Source organism: Drosophila mojavensis, unplaced genomic scaffold (assembly GCF_018153725.1).
Source record: "Drosophila mojavensis isolate 15081-1352.22 unplaced genomic scaffold, ASM1815372v1 contig_36, whole genome shotgun sequence".
Lineage (NCBI taxonomy): Eukaryota > Metazoa > Arthropoda > Insecta > Diptera > Drosophilidae > Drosophila > Drosophila mojavensis.
Genome location: NW_025318858.1, coordinates 12,241,222 through 12,261,441, shown reverse-complemented (window position 1 = coordinate 12,261,441; position 20,220 = coordinate 12,241,222). Strand labels below are relative to the sequence as shown.

The 20,220-nt window shown below is 36.6% G+C and overlaps 1 protein-coding gene across 1 annotated transcript in view; it reads right to left on the bottom strand.

Moving 5' to 3' along the window:
* The window catches only part of LOC6576605 (guanine nucleotide-binding protein subunit gamma-e), a 71,203-nt gene that overhangs the window by 27,363 nt on the left and 23,620 nt on the right, over positions 1-20,220 (bottom strand). The window contains exon 3 of the mRNA XM_015165272.3: positions 14,801-14,942. Within this exon, the coding sequence (XP_015020758.1) occupies positions 14,801-14,913 (113 nt within the window). The 5' untranslated portion in view covers positions 14,914-14,942. The remainder of the gene's footprint in view (positions 1-14,800; positions 14,943-20,220) is intronic.

The following is a 20,220-nucleotide window of genomic DNA, read 5'->3' as shown; positions in this document are numbered from 1 at the left end:
AATTCGAAAAATCACTATATCTTCAGGTCCGATTTGCCACGCCCCTAGTGGGCGTAGATATATAATTTTTTTCACCCATCTTCATAGAATTAAAACATCAGCTTACGTGCGAAATTTCAGCATTCTAGGTTTTTAACTTCAGGAGATACAGTTTTGTCCGATTTGCCACGCCCCTAATGGGCGGAGATATATCCGCCATAGCTTGTGATCTTGGGTGATCGGCGCGGACCTATATACCAAATTTCAGCTTTCTAGCTCTTCAACAAACATGATTTCTGGTATATCGGAAAATGCATTTTCCGATTTGCCACGCCCCTTGTGGGCGGATCGGGAAAATTTTAACACTTTATAAATCGGAGATATACACGAGTATGTGTTCCAAATTTCAAGTCTCTAGCTTCAATAGCGCCGAAATAGATTGCGTTCATACGGACAGACGGACAGACGGACAGACGGACGGACAGCAAGACGGACATTGCACAAAACCAATATACTCATTTCACTTTCGTGAATGAGTCTAAAAAGGGGTTTTCATTAAAATAAATGGGTCCACCGAATATGGGCAACCAAATAGGTTTGCCAGATGGAACTGTCGAGAATGGACAGCCCTGTATGAGCACAAAATATAGAAAATTAGCTAGGCTATTCAATAAAAATATTTTGTTATTTTATATATCTTCTATTTATTTATTTTATATTCGAGCTCCACTACAGGGCAGAAATATCTGCAAATATTCCACAAAATTTTCCATGGCCTTACAAAAAATATTTTAATTATTTCTGATTAAGCTATCAAAAATGTGTCAATAAAAACTGTAAATATTCCAAAAAAAAAAAAGAAAAAGGAAAATTTAAACTGTCGATAACACAAAAATGCTTATTTAATATACCACTACAAATAATTCCAAACTGTACTGAAATGTAAAACTCCAGCTTAGCTTTTAAAAACAACGGGAATTTCTTGTGGTTTAGCAATTAGTAAGAAAATCCAATTAGACTAAATGCCCTGCCCTAATTTTATGTCTCGTCATGCTTCTGCTCCACATTTCATCCCAATTTATGTGACTTGCAATTAAGTTTTTGCCATTCAATTAGCTTTATGCACACGCACTAAGCACATCTATAATCCGAAATGTCTGACAAATAATAAAGTCACAGAAGTTGTTCAACCAGACATAAGACTCTCATGTGGCGACCCACAGAGCAGCTCTTCCAGCTTCGCTCACATATACATACATATATAGAGAGCCAATTAGAGCAGATTTATAGCACTCGATTTCTTTAATAACATGAATTTAACCTCTTGATGTCGGGCTAAGCTGCAGCTGAGCCAAACAGATGGCAATCATAACTTTTTAATTAACCACATGCAATATTGACCATGTCAAAAGCACAGACAGAGAGAGAAAGAAAGGGAGATGGTGATAAGGGGAGAGAGAGAGAGAAAATCCATCAGCTAATTAACTGACATTTAATCTCACATGCGCTGGCATTAAGGACCTCTTCAATTAACATATAATTAAAATGCTCTCAGCTCTCGATTTTATTATAGCAAAAAAAAAAAAAAAAAAAAAAAAAAAAACAAATGCTGTATATGTTATATGCTTAAATAAATGACGTCATAAACATGAAAGCGTCAGAGAGTCTAATGAGCGAATACTTATAGCACATAATGTCCGCACTTTGCCATCCCTTTTGATCTATCTTTTCCTTTCACTCAGTCAGTCACTCACTCTATCTCTCTCTCTCTCTCTCTCTCTCTCCCCTTTTAACAATTAAAGAGCTCGTTTGCTGGCTGAATTAGGTTGCCAGCTTAATAGTTTTTGCTCTAAGCACTTCAAGCAGTTAGTTACGTGGCATCTTCAGTTACTCTTCTTACTTTATCTTATTCTTCTTCTTCTTCTTTTTCCTTGGGTTCAGCCCGGCTGCTTGGCTAGCGAAACCCTCGAGCCAATTGCTCAATCATTCAACTAATAGACCAGGCGACGATGCACTTTGCCTCGACTATGAACCTTGAACTGGGCGTAATTGCCACGTGCTGGGGCGTGGCCCGGTACGACAGACGCTGCATTGGATCCTAAGCGTGGCATTGTCTAATAGACAACCACTTCATTGGCCTTTCCAGTCCGAGCATACTCGACTGCCCACAGATAAGATAACAAATGCAATGAAAGAGAACCAATTAACTCGGGCGAATTTATATTCTTCTTCTTCTTCTTCTTCTTCTTGTTATTGGGGAACAGCAGAAAGAAAATCAATTGAGCTGAGTTTTGCTTAGCAGAAAGTGTTTAAAATATCTTTTATTTGAAATTAACTAACCTAAGCAACAAGACTGAACGCATTGAAAATGGAAAATCTGGGTATGTATTAGGCAGAAGGAGGCGTGGCAGACCCCACAAAGTATATAATTCTTGAGCAAGGCGACGAGCTAAGTCGATTTAGCCCTGTCCGTCCGTCTATCTGTCCGTCCGTCCGTCCGTATGTATGAAGATGTAAGATCTAGAGATTTGAAATAATAAAACGATAACTACTCCCGATATATTGTTATCGGTTAAAATCCTTATCGAAAGCTAGTTATTTAATTATATCTCTTACACCTTTAGAGCTGCAATCTCCAAACTTTAAATTTAGACTTATATGTATTTTACACAATTTTGATTTTTGTTGTAATTCAACCTCTACCCCTATATCCACCCCCTCGCCCACATATTTGTAAAAGGCGTATTTCAAATACTAGAGACTTGCGCTTTGGCATATATTTATAATATATGAATAAATATGAATTAATGATTAATGTTTACAGATATTACATATTTTATTATATTATTATTTTATATATTTATTAAACCGTTTGTATGCAACAAGAAAATATTTGTCAGCTTATAGAAGAGTCACAAATTAAAATAGGAATACAGAGTTTAAAGATAAAAGAGAAATACACACATACAAAATATAATTTATATGCCATAATCATATATAATCATAATCAATGGCTGTAAGACCTGCAACAACTCGAACAATTCCCACTCAGTCGATTATGGAAGATAAATGTTTTTAATGAAATCAGTAACTCAGCGTCGATACAAATACATTTCCACAATAGAAAATGTCCAAGCAGCCATTAGGACAGAGCCATCATAACTCATACTTGATGTGCAGAAACGTGCAGAGCAGAGATTAATGTGTCTGGGCAACAGATAAGCAAAAGTTATCTACATGAGTGTGCGTGTGTGTATGTGTGTGTGTGTACAGCAGGGCAACTGCAAGCATGTCTATTTCTTGAATTGGCTCCAGCCCTGGCATTGCCATTACAATTCATTTATATGTGCGGCATGCTTTATGGCGTACTTTGTTGTGCTGCCATTAATCAACATTAAAAGTGTCAACAACAGCAACAACAACAGCAACAGCAACAAGAAAAGAAAAGAAAATGTTGAGCCAGTGCCGCGCTGTATGCAAAAATAAAAGAATAAAATGCGAAAGGCGAAGAGCGCTCATAAATAGCTGACAAGGCGCCGAGTAAAAGCTGCAGGCGAGCACAAGAGAAATAGAGAAACAAAGAGAGAGCTGAGGAGAGTGAGCAAGGTAAAGGTGTGCTGCAAAGCAATCAGCAGGTGTTTGTCATATGCCGTAAGTAATTTATTTGCTCTGGCAACTTGTTAATACACCAGTCGCTAGACGCCAGTCGCCAGTCGAGAGGTCCCAGCTCGCCAGTTCCCAGTTCCCATTCCCCATGCCCCACTGCCCACTCTCCATTCCCCATTCGCCATTCAGCTCGATTTTCCAGCTATAGAAATTACTTTCATCACATTAGCAATTTTCCTTTGAGCGAAGCTTTTGTTTTTCAACTTATTATTAATGGTGTCTATTTTTTTGTAATACGGCAAGCTTTGCACCTTTACAAAAGTTTTAAATTACAATTTTCATTAGTTGACCTTGGGATAACAATAAATTTGCACGATGCAGTTTTCAAAACTGAAAAAGTTTTGGTTTAATGAGCCGAATAAATTAGTTTAATAAATATACTTAAAGTAAATAAATAATTCAAATTTTAAATAGATATTTCAAAATTTTTTAAATATATCTAAATTATATAACTAATTAAATACATATATTAAAATTATAAATTAAAATGAAACATATTTAATTATCAAATAAATATATTTAAATTATATAATTAATTCAATATTAAATGACTAAATATTTGATTAAAATATTAATATTGAAATATATTTAAACTATATAATAAATTTAAATATGAAGTATAAATATTTAATTAATATAATAAATAAAAATACTAAATAAATATAAATAAATTATATTATAAATTAAAATATTAAGCTAATATATTAAAAAAAAATTGGTTTAATAAATATAATAAACCTATTTCTACTAAAACAAATATTTGGTATATCAACTACATTTTGGAGCACTTTTGAGTATTTAGAAAAACCCCAAAAGAAGTTTTAATTGTAAAAAAAAAAAAAAGGAAATAAAAATAAAAAAATTTAAAATATTTTCTTTATGTCTTGCTAACCTTCAATCAGAATGAAATATTCTCATTATGTTCAGTTCCCATCTTTATTTAAATCTGACTGAACTTGAAGGCTTTGCAGTCAAGCCATTACAATCGACGCATTGCCAATCGAGGGATTCAATTGTTCAAAAGCTTTGCACAATGTTAACAGAAGGTAGCTCGACTTTAGCCACAACCACAACCCCGAGCCAGCCAGAGACTTCAGAAGCAGCTGAACAATCTTTTGAAATGCTCTGCGCTTCACGCTCGACCTTAGCCACAAAGTCAGCGGTTTATAAAATGTTTTGCATTTAAATTAAATTGAATAAACCGCTAATCCAATTCACTGGCCATGCCCAGTTGCCGCTGAAGCTCCACAACTCTCTCGCCCTCTTCCTTTCCCTCTCCCTTTCTTTCTCCCCTTCTTTCTCCCTTTCAACAGCAGCGCAAACAAAAGCCAGACAAGTAACAAGGAACACAAACAATTTCCATATCCTTCCGTTGCCATTGTGAACTGTTCTGCCAATTAATTTGCATGTTGAGGGCGCTGCCATTTTAAAGTTTAGCCGCCATTCGCTATACCGTTAGACAAGCCATTTAAAGCTGCCACGCCCTGCAACAGCATGACAACGTCAATTAGCTGACCCCGCCTCCTCAGTTGCATTCCCCAGAGAGAGAGAGTGAGAGAGAGGGAGAGAGAGTGACTGACTTGCACGCTTCACTGCAGACAGCCAAAAAGTTCGCTATAGATTTTACACACTGTCAGCAGCTGTATGTGTGTGTGTGTGTGTGTGTGTTGGCGCGTGTGCTTAATGTACCGCAACAATGGCAACTACAGCTCTTGGCCAACTGCGCCTTTTGGCGTCTTTAGTTGACCAGAACTCTGCAATTGTTACACACACACACACACACACGCACACGCACACAATTGAAACAAAACAACACAGCTGCAGTTGTTGTTGTGGCATTTATTAAATGTGGTCCAGCCATAGCTACCACATATATGAAGCTGCCCTGGCCACAGTCAGCTAGCTAGCCGCAAAATAGCTGACTCACAGCTATTAAAATGCGCCGTCATGAAAATGGCAATCGAAGCCAGTTTTGTGCACAGCTTTAAAGCAAACCAATTTAGCCAACAACAAGCTCAGACTTTGTGTGATTGACGCGCTAACAATTAAAGCCAGCCAAGGCTTAAAGTTTACGATGCGAATAGAACTGAGTTATCAGTTGAGCCGAGACTTCAGCAATAAGTCGTAAATTATTTAGGCCGATGAAGCCAGAGTATTTGGTCAGCTGTGCAAAGTTTTACCTGACACCTGGAATGATGAAGAGAAGCCATTTGAAAGTTTTTATTCGTGCATAAATAATGTCACTAGAGTAGTTTCAAAATAAATCTGAATGCCCTAAATTATTTATACACTAAAGCCATTATTATCCAAATTTCGCTAACTATTCTTATACCCATTCACGAAAGTGAGATGAGTATATTGGTTTTGTTCTTGCCATTCATCTGAAAGCAAACCATTTCGCTGCTATTGAAGTGAATGCAAATTAAGGATATATACCCAGCTATAGCCTCGAGTTATATATATATAAGGTATCAAAATTCTACCGATCCGTCCACCAAAGCCGCAATAAATGGGAAATACGTTTTCCGATATCTCCGAAACAATATTAATTGAAGTGCTAAAAATGTTGAAATTTTGAATATACTATATACAAATGGCACACGCCCATTGAGGGTGTGGCCAATCCGGAAAAACTGTGTTATCTACACTCTATCAGCTATAAAGTAAAAAATTTATCGACAAAAAATACCGTTGACATCCTCTATCGATTTGCACAAATATAATATATATAGACCAATTGGGGGCGTGGCAAATCGGAAAGTGAATCTGGCAGAGTTTAGGTCGCTAATAAGTATTCTGCAGTGGGTTACGCCCTGAAACGGCATTACAGGTTCTTACTTCATGATTGCTTATCCATTTCCAATTACTTTCATGTCAACAATCTAATTTCATTATACTATAATTTTCCTTTTTCAAATACCAATGAAATCAGAATCATTCAAAATGCAAAATGCCAAACACTTCACTTTGTTTTATCACTAGTTGTATTCTAGTCCACTTTACTCATTTAATTAAATTCCATTTAGCTTAGAAGTATTGACTTTCTCCTGCAACTTCAGAGCTATTAAAGTCATAAACGTCAGCAATTTATAAGTTTTCGCCTGTCAAATGAAATGCTGTTCAAACTGCCAGCACTTAATGTAATATCTGCCATCATTTATCGCCCATCACCGCAGAGTAATTTGTTCATACGTTTTGACAGTTGCAAACAAACGGAAATTTGTGCGTGCCAGTCGGGCATAACAGACTGCATTATGCCCGCCTATAGCTACAGCAAAAATTCCTTTGGCATAAATATAAAGTAATATTTAGCTGCATGTCTATGTCGAAGGGCCATGATGAATCACAGTTAGATGGAAGTTTCTATATTGTCTATATAAGTAAATATTTATTTGGTGCTTCAATTTTTTAGCTCTCTTTATATTGTAAAAGTTAAATATATAATTATGTCTTTATGAAGCATAAAAAAACCTATAATATATATTTTTAATATTTTTTTTCCATTCATAAATTCAAGTATCACACAACCTTTGCAATTAATGAACGAGTAACAAAATGCGGCCAGCGTAGATCAAAAGCGTCAATCAATAATAATTAAATATATTTTGTTAATTACATTTTAATAACTTCCATAGAAAACATTTTGCGCTAATTAGCTTCCGTAAATATTGAAATTTTATTAAAGCGTGTCAGCTATTATAAGAAATATGTAAATATATATATTTGTGCAATCATTATTTTGACTGTTCACAATGAATATTAAATTATAATTAATTATATATACATTTAATATTCATGTCGACCAACGAATAAAAAATAGCAGCCGCGCCCACAATCAACCTTTGGGCAATCGAAAGAATCTCAACCGTAAACAGCCAAGATATAAATAAAAAAGCTTTAAACTTTGGGTTTATGGCCTGCACTTAATATATCAATAATCATATTTCTTTCATTGGGCACATCAATCCAAAGTATTCAAATATTTATGCCAAGCACAAGGGATGCAGTTATAAGGGTAAAGCGAATGAATCGCTCTGATTTTATTGATGCAGCCAAAAGGGCTGCAATCGAGCATCGAATGGTTTAATTTAATGCTTAATGCAATATTCTTATATATATGTATATATATATACATGTTAAGCGCATTAAAGGAACTGCACACAGCTTACGTTAACCTCCGACTCCGCCTCCTGCTGCCCCCTTCACAGAGCTTTCGGGAATGCATCCGCACGGTGGCTGCGAGTGGCTCTCGCATTTCCCAATTTATAACCACAATAAACCGCAACAAAAGCGACAACAGCAACCATAAACTGCAGTCGGCTGTTATTGTTGTTGCTGTTGCTGTTGTTGTTGTTGTTGTTGTTGTTGTTGTTGTTGTTGCTGTGCCCCCAGCATATATATGAAATGTCATAAAAATATGAGAGAAAAGGCAAAAGCAAAGCCAAGTAAAATCCAGCAGGCAGGCATATAGGAAAAATGAAATGCCAAAAATGCTTATACACGCCCTATACCCCCCCCCCCCCTTGCTCTATTCGCATTCCCATTTCCTTCCTCTGCGGCACTGTGGCTACACAAGTAACACAATTTTCTGCTCGAAATGCTAAATTCACATAAATTATACCCTAGATTGAATGGTTGAGTTAGTGGGTATAGCCAACTAAATTTACATAAATATAAAAATTATTATTTTAGGTATAGCAAATCAGCAAACCAAGCAATTTATCCAATTGTATATTTCAATTAATACTATTTTTATTTATTATAATATACTTTTTATTTTGTTTATATTTATATTTATGTATATTTATTTGGTTTCATATTTAATTATATAATTATTCATTATTATTATTACTGTTATTTTTTTTATACATTATTATTATTATAATTTATGACTTTGTTTTATTTCATTTATTTATTTATTTATTTATTTTTTTTTTTTTTAATATATTTATTATCATTTATTTTATTTTATTTTGAAGATATATTAATTTTTTTTTATTATTTTTATCCTATTATATATTTAATATTTCAGGTTTTACTTTTATTCAAATTGAAGTTGCCAGAAGTTGTTAGCTTGATGGGATAATAACTTCACTTCACATTGTAAACTCAATTCACAATACCATCCTTAGCTACACTTTCAAGAGACAACAACTTGTTTGAACCACTCTCACCTCTGTCTGCCCACTTTCCAGGGCATTTGCTGTTTGATCAACTTACAACTTGTGTAAGCAGCTGCCTGTTATAGTTTGTGACTCGCCCTAATACCGAAAATAAATTTGCACTTGTTGTTGATGGTGAATTAAAATGCACAACAGATTTATATGCACATGGGGGCACATAGAGAGAGAGAAAGAGAGAGAGAGAGAGAGAGAGAGCAGAGTCTACTCTCCGCATTCCACATGATGCCAGCCGGCCAGGATGCAGCGAGCCGAGAGGAAGACTTGAGCCAAGAGTTTTGCGGGCGCATTTAGATTTTATGAGGGGCTTCCACATAAACAACTTTCGAGTCCCACCTGGACGAGACTAAGGCAAAGTTTCCGGCGGACACGAAGACGGAGACGGCGACGGAGACGAAGACGGCGTCGGCAAAAGTTTAGCGTAATAGCTAAAACAAAGCCAGCCGCAAAAACTTGGACTTATCATTAAGGTGAAATATATACGCTACGAGCCGAGGGGTAGTTTGTGTGATATGTGGGCGGGGCAGCTTGATATGTGGGCGCCTGGCGCTATGCAACATTTGGTTGTCACTCGCAGCGCTCCGCGCGCGGGCTGCCATTAACCGTGCGTTGCAGAAGCTGTCACGCAGTGTGGTCGGGGAGGGTCGGTGCGAGTGGGTGGGCTGTGGATCTATGTGGCTATAGCCACAACACTGGGTGTCAATCAATCAGCATGGCAGCTAAAGTGGGGCCGGTGATACGACCAAAGATTGGGTTCCATTTCGTTTCCATGTGGTGCGTGTTTGGCTGCCGCTCGGCTGCACTGAATCGACGTAATGTGCGGTGTTTGCTGCACTTAACGAGATGCCTACCACACACACACACACACAAACACACATACGCACAGCCCTCATTTGTGTCGACCAAAGTGTGTCCATCAATCATATGCTTCGATTTCGCCTCTCTAAATTTAATTGACTTTGATTTTGTAAAGTTGACCACTGTTTAGATGTGTGTGTGCGCATGTGTGTGTGTGTGTGTGTGTGTGTGTGTGTGTGTGTTGTCTAATTTGGTCCGTTTTGCTGCTGATTGAGTGACAAATGTTTGATGTATTCGGAAATTGGATTGATGCTTGCGCTAAGTGCTATGAACATCAGATACAAATCGCTTGACGAAATTGCATTTGTCATGCTTTTTTATACCAATTTGCACAGCTATTGTTGTTGTTGTTGTTGGTAATGTTTGGCTGTCAATTCAGTTAAAAGTTTCAGTGCGACGTATTTGAGTTTGGCTTACATCGATTATCGCAAACCAAGCAAACACATTTATACGATATAACAGAAAATGTTTTCTCTTTTCCTGTTTGCAGTTGAGAATTCTTTGTTTGACTTTTCAGTTGGTTGTTCTTTATTTTTTGAGGGAGAAGCCAGGTCACTGTCAAATTTCAACGAGACAGAATAAATAAAAAACAAATGGTTTATAGTTGACAAATATTATTCAATGAAATATTCACGTAACTTTGCCAACACAAATCAAACAGAGAAAAGTTAAGTTTGTCAATTGTTCAATATTAAATAAATAATATTTGAGTGCATTGCGAATTTATGCAAGGGAATGACATTTCAATGCCTAACTGGAAACGTAATTTGTTAGCTGTTCAAAATTTAAGAATAATCCAATAATAATAAGAAATAAAAGATATCTAAGAGCTAAAATCAATATCAAAGGTAGATTAAAGAAATTACAATTGAATCTATTTGACAATAATGTTATTCAAGCATGGAAACTTGTTTAAGTAATCCTCTTTCATAATAATTTCCCTTGGAAGGGCAGCAAGCAGAACGCTGCAGCTGATAAGACTGAAAAATGAGCCTTGAGTCTGGCTTTAAATAAAAAAAAATAAATAAAGAAAAACAAAACAAATTTAAGCATGAGTGCATAGAGAATGTGCATGGCACGAAATTGTTTTAAGTTACTCATGTTTAGTATTTAAGATTTGCTTAATTTTATTTGCATAAAACAGTTCGAGTCTTCAATGCAAGAAATGCTGTCTTTACAATATTGTTTTAATTTTCATATCACATAAATCAGACATTTAAATGCTTGAAATATTTTATATGCAATTATTTTTTATATATATATATTATTTAATTTATGATTATTTATAGTTTTTTTTTTTTTTTTTTTTTTTTTTTAAGCTTTAAACTGTTAAGTCTTATTGAAAAATGTTGAAAATTGAATAATTACAGTTAGCAATAATATAAGCACGACAAAGAGTGTAACTAACAATTCGATAATTAACCTACTCCAAATACAAGTTTAAATTATTGTATTTATTTATTTATTGTTACAAAAAATTAATTCTAAATAACAAGTTTTAAGTCAAAGCAACAAAGGCCTTCAGGCATTAAATTATTGTACATCTAAAGCTGGGATTGTAAATAAAATATATATAATCTTTCAGTATCTATTAAAATTTTAAGCGAACCTTATCGTATTTTCGCTCATATCAGACCATATATGTACGTCTAACTTTAGAGAAGCTCAACGGTGGGAATGTGAACGAGATAAATTATTAATACTAACCCTAAAACAATAAAAGATTTTTAATTAATTTCGTTTCAATGGAGGAAAGGCGAAGCTGAAAGACACAGATTAAATGCTATTTTAATTTTCATTTGAAAACCTATTTTAAATTTATGGCAGACCCAAATTAGGAATTCCGGCACAGCCAACCGCGAAAAGCCTTTTAATGTTTTTATAAACGTAGCAAATTAAAATTAAACTGAAACGAGAGTGAGACAGAGAGAAAGACAGAGAGAGAGAGAGAGCGAGAGCCAGAAGGGAACATAATCTGTAACTAAATCTGTGCTTTTAAATGGATTTCAAGTCTTAACAGTGACATAAAGGTGAGCACACAAAGTTGAGCTCGTGTTTATCAACGTAATTATGATAAATAGATTTGCTTTTAGCAATTAACACCTGCAACAGCAGCAGCAGCAACAGCAGCAGCAGCAGCAGCTGGCACTAAGACTGAGACTCTAAATGAGGCAACGAGAGAGCAGAGAGAAACGACGGCATTCAGCTGGGATTCTCGCTAATTGCTAAACCGCGTTTGGACTAGGCAACTGGAGGCTCCGAAGGTGTTGTATGAAATGTTTTCAAATAATTAACGTAAAGCGACGCACAGCAGCAGCTCACTTGAGGTATGCGAGAGCCGCAAGGGATTTCCAGTATTGGATTGCCGAAATGCGAGCAATTAATTATTCATAATTAGCCGCGGACTAAATGTTTATCCAAATGCCTTGACAGCGTACATTTTATTTGAAACGGGACTCTGAAGGCAATCGCAGTCACAGTTGTTGGCCAACAATCCAAATGCTGTTTATATTGCGGTTCAGCTATATTTAAAAGTTGCAGAGAGAGAGAGAGAGAGAGAGTGTGGGAAAGTCGAATTTGTTGTGATTTATGTGCGGCGTTTAGCTGTTGCGCGCCATGAAAATGCCATTTGACAAATTTTTCTTCAAATTAGCAAAAACAAAACTAAAAGAATTTCGATTGGAGAGTAGGAGAAGAAATACTGGAAGCAGAATTTGAGAGAAACTGAAACTGAAACAAAAACAGAAACTCTCAACAGTAGCATTCATCAGTCAGCGTGCTAATTTGTGAAAAGCGAGTCAGAGTTGGGGTTTACTAAAACCATACAAAAGTAGGGCGTTGACCTTAGACTTACGGACTTATATAGCAAAAGCAAAGAAAGTCTTAAATCGTAAGTTCAAAAAAAAAAAAAATAAGTTTTTGCTTTTAGAATTGCGAATCGAGCAATTCCATTGATAAGTCGAAGCTGTCAAACTTTTAAGATTTATACTCATAAAGTCTTTAATCTCTTTTTATAAGAATACAGATTGTTGGGCCTAGCAACAAATTCGTAGTTGGCATAATTTTTTTTATTTTTTAATGTTTTTCCCGTTATGAAAATGTTAAATTATGTTATATTGGTTTATTTATGTAAACTTGAGTTTATACAATTTAAAAAGCATTTATAATATATAATTCTATACGCAATAGAAGCTACAAATATACCTAATGATCTCAACATATTTGGAGGGGTATATTTTGTTTCATCTGAGATTTATATTTCTAAAGATATTTTAAATTCGTTCTATATTCCCTATATTCCTCTCATGCTTCACTCGCTCTCTTAAGTTGGCAAGATCGTGCTAAGCCGGTGCTCTCGAATTACAATTAATTATCATTAGAATACTACAGCTGAACGATTTCACATTTCAGCTCTACGATATGTATGTATATAATATCTGGCAACGCGACAGCTAAAATCGCTTGCTTGCGTTTCGACCAAAGTGTGAAAACTGAAGGTGAAAAATAGTGTGAACGTATTATGCCTTAAATTAGTTTGTATTGCTTTAAAGCAGCATACTCTTCATATCTTCAGCATATCATTGAAAATATACTAGGTAAATAGAAATGGAAGAGAGTAAAACTGAGAAATGAAATTGAATATCAGTCAACTGAAGAACCGTTTAGTCAGAGTACAAATCATGGTTACCGATATGAATCATTTTATGGTGTCATATATATAATATAATATATATATATACAATTTATATATATATTTATGTATTTACAATTTAAGATTCCCACGAATGTTTTCAGAAGTTCTTTCAAGAATGAAACAATTTATAGTTCTTAAATGTGATACACATTACGCACATAACTTACTCGTTCAGAAAAAAGCCATAGCCCCATGAATGCCTCTGAAACAAAACTTGAAACTTGAGTTAGGCCGGCTGCATGACAAAAGCTGAATGCTGCAAGACTCGATGTAAGATACATCAATGCCAAAAACTGAATAATATGAATTAATGCAATAAATTTAAAAAAAAAAAAAAAAAAAAAAAAACTAAATAAAATAATAATAAACAAATATACAAATATTTATTTATTTATTGAAATGTAAGATTAAGTAAACCTTTAAATGAATTAATAAATTAAATAAATAAAATCAAATAAATATGTAATCAAAGACAATGAATTAATAACAAAATTTAATCAATAAAATTTAACCATATATAATCAAGATAAATATCCTCGTTATGCTCCATAAAATAAATCCCATTACATATTCGCTAATTATTCCGCTATTTTAAATAGTGTCAAGACATCTAGAGATGTCACATAAAATTTAATATATATTACAGCATATATTCAATATATTATCTTTGCTATCTGTATCTGTATCTTTATCTTTATATATAGCTATAACCAGCAGTATGCTATGCTTTGAAAAGATTTTATCAAACTGATTTAGCCGACGGGTTAAAGCAGTTCAATTCCGTGTTGACAGTGAGCTATGAAAAAATGCGCTCAGCGAAATTGTTCATGTTTTTGGAATTTCGTCTAGTCACTGTCTGTCACACGCACACACACTCAAGCATATACATGTATAGATATATTAGTAGCTGTAACTTGTTGTGCATAGAGCAGAGCAGACACAACAACAACTACAACTTTATATTTATGTAAATATTTAGCAACAAGCAACAGCACAGCTGCCGGACAAGCACTCAACTCAGGTGTTGCCCCACCGTCTCGAGTCTGCGGGCGAGGCACGTGTATGAATATTTAACGCAAGCACTGTGTCAACCTGGGAGGAAGCAGCAGCAGCAGCAGCAGCAGGAATAGCAGCAATGGCAGCTAACTGCTGCCTGGGACGCGCGTCTAGACAAACTTGAGCTCAATTTGTGTTAAACTCGCAAGAGCCATAGACACACACACACACACACATGGCACACACTCTCACATATTTAGCACACGCGTAAAATTTGTAGCAGAAAGTGTGAAATAATTTTTTTATTTTTTTTTTTTTTTATTATTTAGTTAACTTTAGCACTTGTTTGTTTTTAGTTTAAACACTTTTATTAACAGCTAATTATTTGTTATTATTAAATAAATACTATTGAATTGAGGCTACTCACTCAGCAATGCTTTTAGATAACGGCCAGCGCTCCATGGAGGCCTGATATTTCATATTCTCGATTTGCTTCTTTAATGCGTCCCGATCCATGTTTTGTAGAGCACTGGGATCCATGGCGGCTAAAATTTATCCACATACCACCCCTGCAAAGCCAACAGAGAACAACAGTGAGCGAAATGTTACCAGATGCTATAAAAGCTGCAAAGCTGCAGTCCGCTCTCACTCGCCCACTCTCACTCTCTCTCTCTCTCTCACACACACACACACACACACACACACGCAGGCACATGCCTGCCGCATTCCCAACTTGGGGTTTGTTTATGGCGGCAGTTGCTTTAGGGGTTGCGTTAGCGTTTGTTTTGTTTTGCCAAGCACCCTGTATGCCTGCCTATATGGCCGGTGTCTGGCTGAGCTGAGCTGGCGCATGCGTCAGCTGTGCACAACAAATCAATAGAGAGAGTAAAAGTGAGAGAGACAGAGAGAGTGAGAGAGCGTTAACAGCGCCGCCTGAAAGGCTGCTATAAAACCGCGTTTGCCATCGCTGTTAAGCGTGCCCAAGCACATTTGTTTACCTCCGCTAGCAAGCGGTGAGTATTTCGTTATTCCTATTTTTTTTTTTCTCATCTTTTATGTTTTGCAGCCAAAAATAAAAGGGCGCGCCCGAAAACTTAAAAAATGCTTAGCCAAAAAGCAAAACCGAAATGCACAACCTAACAGCTGAGCCAAGCACGCAGCTGCCACACGCGTGGCCAACACTCTGCCTTCCCCTCCCCCTGCGCCGCTCTGCCACCCTCTACCCCACCTCTGTCTCTCTCTCTCACACACACACTCGGCTGCTTGACCGGCTTTGGCGCTGCAATTTATGAATCTTTTACTTTGTTTATTTAGTAAAGACGGAATTTGTCTTTTTACTCTTTTTTTTTTTTTTTTTGGGTTGGTTTTTTTTTTTGTTTTTGTTCGCTCGCCTCGCCATAAATAAGAGAAGCGTGTCAAAAAATCTTCTTGCCTCAAATTTCTGTTTTGCGTGCTTGGGTGCGAAAAGTGAATAAGGGCGGTGATAAAATGATGCGTGAGACGGCACAATTAATTTTTGTTTGCTGCGAATTGTTTAACTAAGCGTATTTATTGCCTGTATTTGCCAAATTAATTAGAAACTTACGTTAGCTCTGAGAACCTTAGGAGCTTGAATTTTCGAATTTTAAATATCCTGATTACTATAAAAATTAATATCTATAATTAATACATTATAATTATGATTATTATACAAAATTAAGAAACAGAAAAATATTGCAAAAATAAAAAACAAAATCAATATTTTATTAAAAATTTTAAACAATTTTTTTTTAAACATATCATGCAAAAATCCATGAATTTTAAATATTAGAAACCCAAAAAAAGACGGTGTTAAGACATTGTTATTTATGAATAAAATAAACAAAACAAAATATTTTTATATATAAATACATGAATCTATAATAATATTTATGTAACTATAAAAACTAATCAAATTTATAAACTTAGAAATATTCCCAAAAATTGTGGTTTTACAGGTTTATTTGGATCTTCCGCATCATTCATTTGCAATTGAGCTTAACATTGTCATGCTATGCACTTAACAGAGCTCTGTTAGACAACACAACAACGCTCTGTAAGCAACAACAGACTTTGTTTCCACTGTTCCGCTTAGCGTAGACACAAACCCGCCTTAACAGAGCTGTTAAAAAACTCGCTGCAATGTAGAAATTTTATCGCATGCAACATGTTAACAATGGCTGCGATTTCGTAGCTCATAATAAGCTAACGACCGTCACATCATGAAGAACTAATACCGAACTCAAATAGAAAGCCGCAACATAGGCGAGTAAACAACATTGAGGGTCTTGGGGCCGGGCTGCTGCGGGTCTGACAGCGGACAGACAGCTATGGACCGCAAGCGGCACCAGTTGCAACCCAAAATGTGAAGTGCCACTGAAGGCGGAGGCGGCTGACTTCCTATGTCCAAAGCCTACTAAAACCTGACACCTACCAGAAGCGGAGGCAGTCATGGGCCATGATGCACAGCTGTCGCTTTTGTAGGTGTAACTGGGAATACAAAAGGGACGAGCCGGTTAGTTGGCCAGCTTTTCCGTGTATTGGCCAACTGGCCAGCTGGCCAGCTGCTCATATACATACATATACAGGCATGTATATGCACATCATTTTTTGTCGCTTCGCCAGACAACTGACAGCGGTTGTAGCAGCTCCCCTTCTGCCGTTCTCGCCTCCTGCCCGCCTTGTTCTGCCACACGTTTTTAGGCTTAAATCCAGCAGCTTGAATCTGTTTCTCTCTCTCTCTCTCTCTCTCTCTCTCTTTTTACTTTTCACATGCCATCTGCTTTAAGCACTGGCCAAAGTGTTAATGCCAAAAATTTTATTGTAAGAGAACAGATTTAATGTCGGTCTGCTACCACGACTCCTCCTGCCGGGCCCGGCTCACTTCAGTGTTAAACATGGGTCCCGCCTGCTGGGCCCGTGTGTGTGTCCGTTGACAGCCCTGACCAGCAGAGCTAAAAGCTTAAAGTTGGTTTAATTAAAAGTTTTACTGCAGCTCGCCTGTTACCACATGGCCAACAGCTGTCCCCTTGGCCAGTTAGCCGAGCGAATTCAACAAAATTTCTTTGATGCCTGACGGAGTGAAGAAGACAAGGATTGCCAGCTTGTCAAAAACTCTTTGGGGATTTATTGAGAAGATAGCTAAAGTCTAATTAATATTAAGAAAAACTAAAGAAAATTCAAAAATATTTTGCAGGCGCTTCAATATTCTACTGTAGAGCTCTTTAACTTTAATTTTGGGAATGATTGAGGAGAGAGTTATAATTTTATGAATATAAAGAAAAATTAAAAGAAATTCATAAATATATTGCACTCGTTTCTATATCCTACCTTAGACCTCTTTAAAGTTCTTAAAATTCTTGATTATTTTCAACCACTAATTTGAATAACTAACTAACTAACTTCGAAGATAACTAGAGTTTTATAAAGAAACACTAAAGAAAAATTCACAAATATCTTGCAGTCGCTTCAATATTCTACTGTAGAGCTCTTTAGCTATTTTGGGAATTATTGAGGAGAGAGTTAAAATCTCATTTATATAAAGAAATCTAAAGGAAATTCATATTCTTGCCCTCTATATCATACTGTGTTTAACTATCTCACTTAGAGGATAACTAAAGGAAATTCACAAATATTTTGCACTCGTTTCTATATACTACTATAAAAACAAATATACTGAACACCTCTTTAGCTACTCTGGTAATTATTAAGAAGAGCGCTAAAAATCTAATTAATATATATAAATGTTTAGGAAATTCATATATGTACTTCCAGTCTTCCAGTCAGTTCGTAATCCTACTCTAGAGCTCTTTAACCTTCTTAAGCTCTCAGTGAACCGCTGAACGTTGGAGAATTCCAAACTAATTGCTTGCAGCAATTGCAGGCGTCTGGCTGACATGTGACCCGAAGAATGGGATGCGCCATTAACTACAGAGATACACGCAGCAGGCATCAGGCATCAGGCAGAAGGCAGAAGGCAGCACGCTGCAGGCTGCAGGCTGCAGGCTGCAGGATGCAGGATGCAGGACGCGGAGTCAAGGATGTGTGTGCGCTGCAACTGAAAAAGTAGCTAAAATTTATCTTACAGTTTCTCGGTCGAAGAACATGCAACGGACATAAATCGTTAGCAAAATGTTTTTGGCGGTTACAAGCAGCAAACCAAACCCCCCTCCCCTCCTAAGCAACCGTACCCCACCCCCATTCCGTTCTGCTATCCACAAAGTCTGGCGCTGCCATTCCGCCCGGCGAAGAGCTCGAGTGTGTCGCGTGTGTGTCAACAGGCGCTCAAGTTTTTGACACCATCTAAGCCCACGGCCCCAGCGAACAGAGCTGCAACCTCCCCCCCCTACCACCCTCCTCTTTAGACCTAAACAAGCACCACTTGCCCTCTCACCCTCTCTCTTTGTCGCTCTCTCTCTCTCTCTCTCTCTCTGTAAGCGACAAGGACAACTAGGAAAAGTCAAGTGATTTTCTTTTTATACCCTGAACCCATTGAAAATGGGAAATCAGGGTATAATGGTTTTGTTAAAAGTATGTAACAGGCAGAAGGAGGCGTGGCAGACCCCACAAAGTATATATATTCTTGATCAGGGCGACGAGCTAAGTCGATTTGGCCCTGTCCGTCTGTCTGTCCGTCCGTCCGTCCGTCCGTCCGTCCGTCCGTCCGTCCGTCCGTCCGTCCGTCCGTCCGTATGTATGAACGCGTCGATTTCAGAAGATATAAAAGCTAGAGACTTGAAATTTTTTTCCTAGGTCCGTGTATATCACGCGCATATCAAGTTTTTCTTTATATATCGATAACTACTCCCGATATTTTATTATCGATCAAAAACCTTATCGAAAGCTAGTTATTTAATTATATCTCCTACACCTTTAGAGCTAGAGCTTGCAAATTTTAAATGTAGACTTATATGTATTTTATATAATTTCGATTTTTGTTGTAATGTACCCCTCACCCCTATATCCAACCCCTCACCCTCACCTTTGTAAAAGGCGTATTTCAAGTACTAGAGACATGTGCTTTGGAATGTACATACATTTTCACCATATAATTACGCCCTGAAACTTTCATTAAGATTGTACGTATAGAAATTAAATTATTCAACAAATAAATTCTTATAATGTTACTACACTACAGCGCAGCCCAAGCGCATTTAGCAGAGCGCATTCTAATACGTGTGTGTGTATGTATGTTTGTCGAAAAGAAGTGCAGACTGATTAGAATATCAGATTAGAGGGTTCAGGGTATCTCCTAGTCGAGCAGTCTCGACTAGAGTCTTCTTACTTGTTATTTTTATTGTTGTTCGCATCCTGTTGCTGTTATTGTTGTTGTTGTTCATAGCCAGCAGGCTCTGTCAGGCAGTTAGTCAACCATCACAAATCAGTATATATAATCTTGTATATATGTACATATGTATATGTATATTACTAATGTACTATGTGGCAGACAAGTCTGGCTAAATGTAACAAGAAAAAACTTTTCAATGTTTATGATTTATTTGCCTATATCAAACACAGCTCTCAAGCCTCACTTTGAGGTTTCACTTATTATCCTGTGGCTGTGGTACGCCAAGGGCGACTCAAATTGTCAAATTCTTCATATAATTGGCATTAGCCTAAATTCGTCCAAGTGGGACAGACTCTCAATTATGCAGAAGAAGAAGAAGAAGCAGAAAAAGTAGTTTGCGACACATTTTCGGCTTGTTAGCTTCTGTATGAATGCGTTTAACATTCATAATTCCTTAAACATTTTGATACTTGAAGAGATTTAACGAAAAGCTGGAGATAGAGAAAAAAAGATAGTGAAAGAGAGAGTGAAAGAGTGAGACA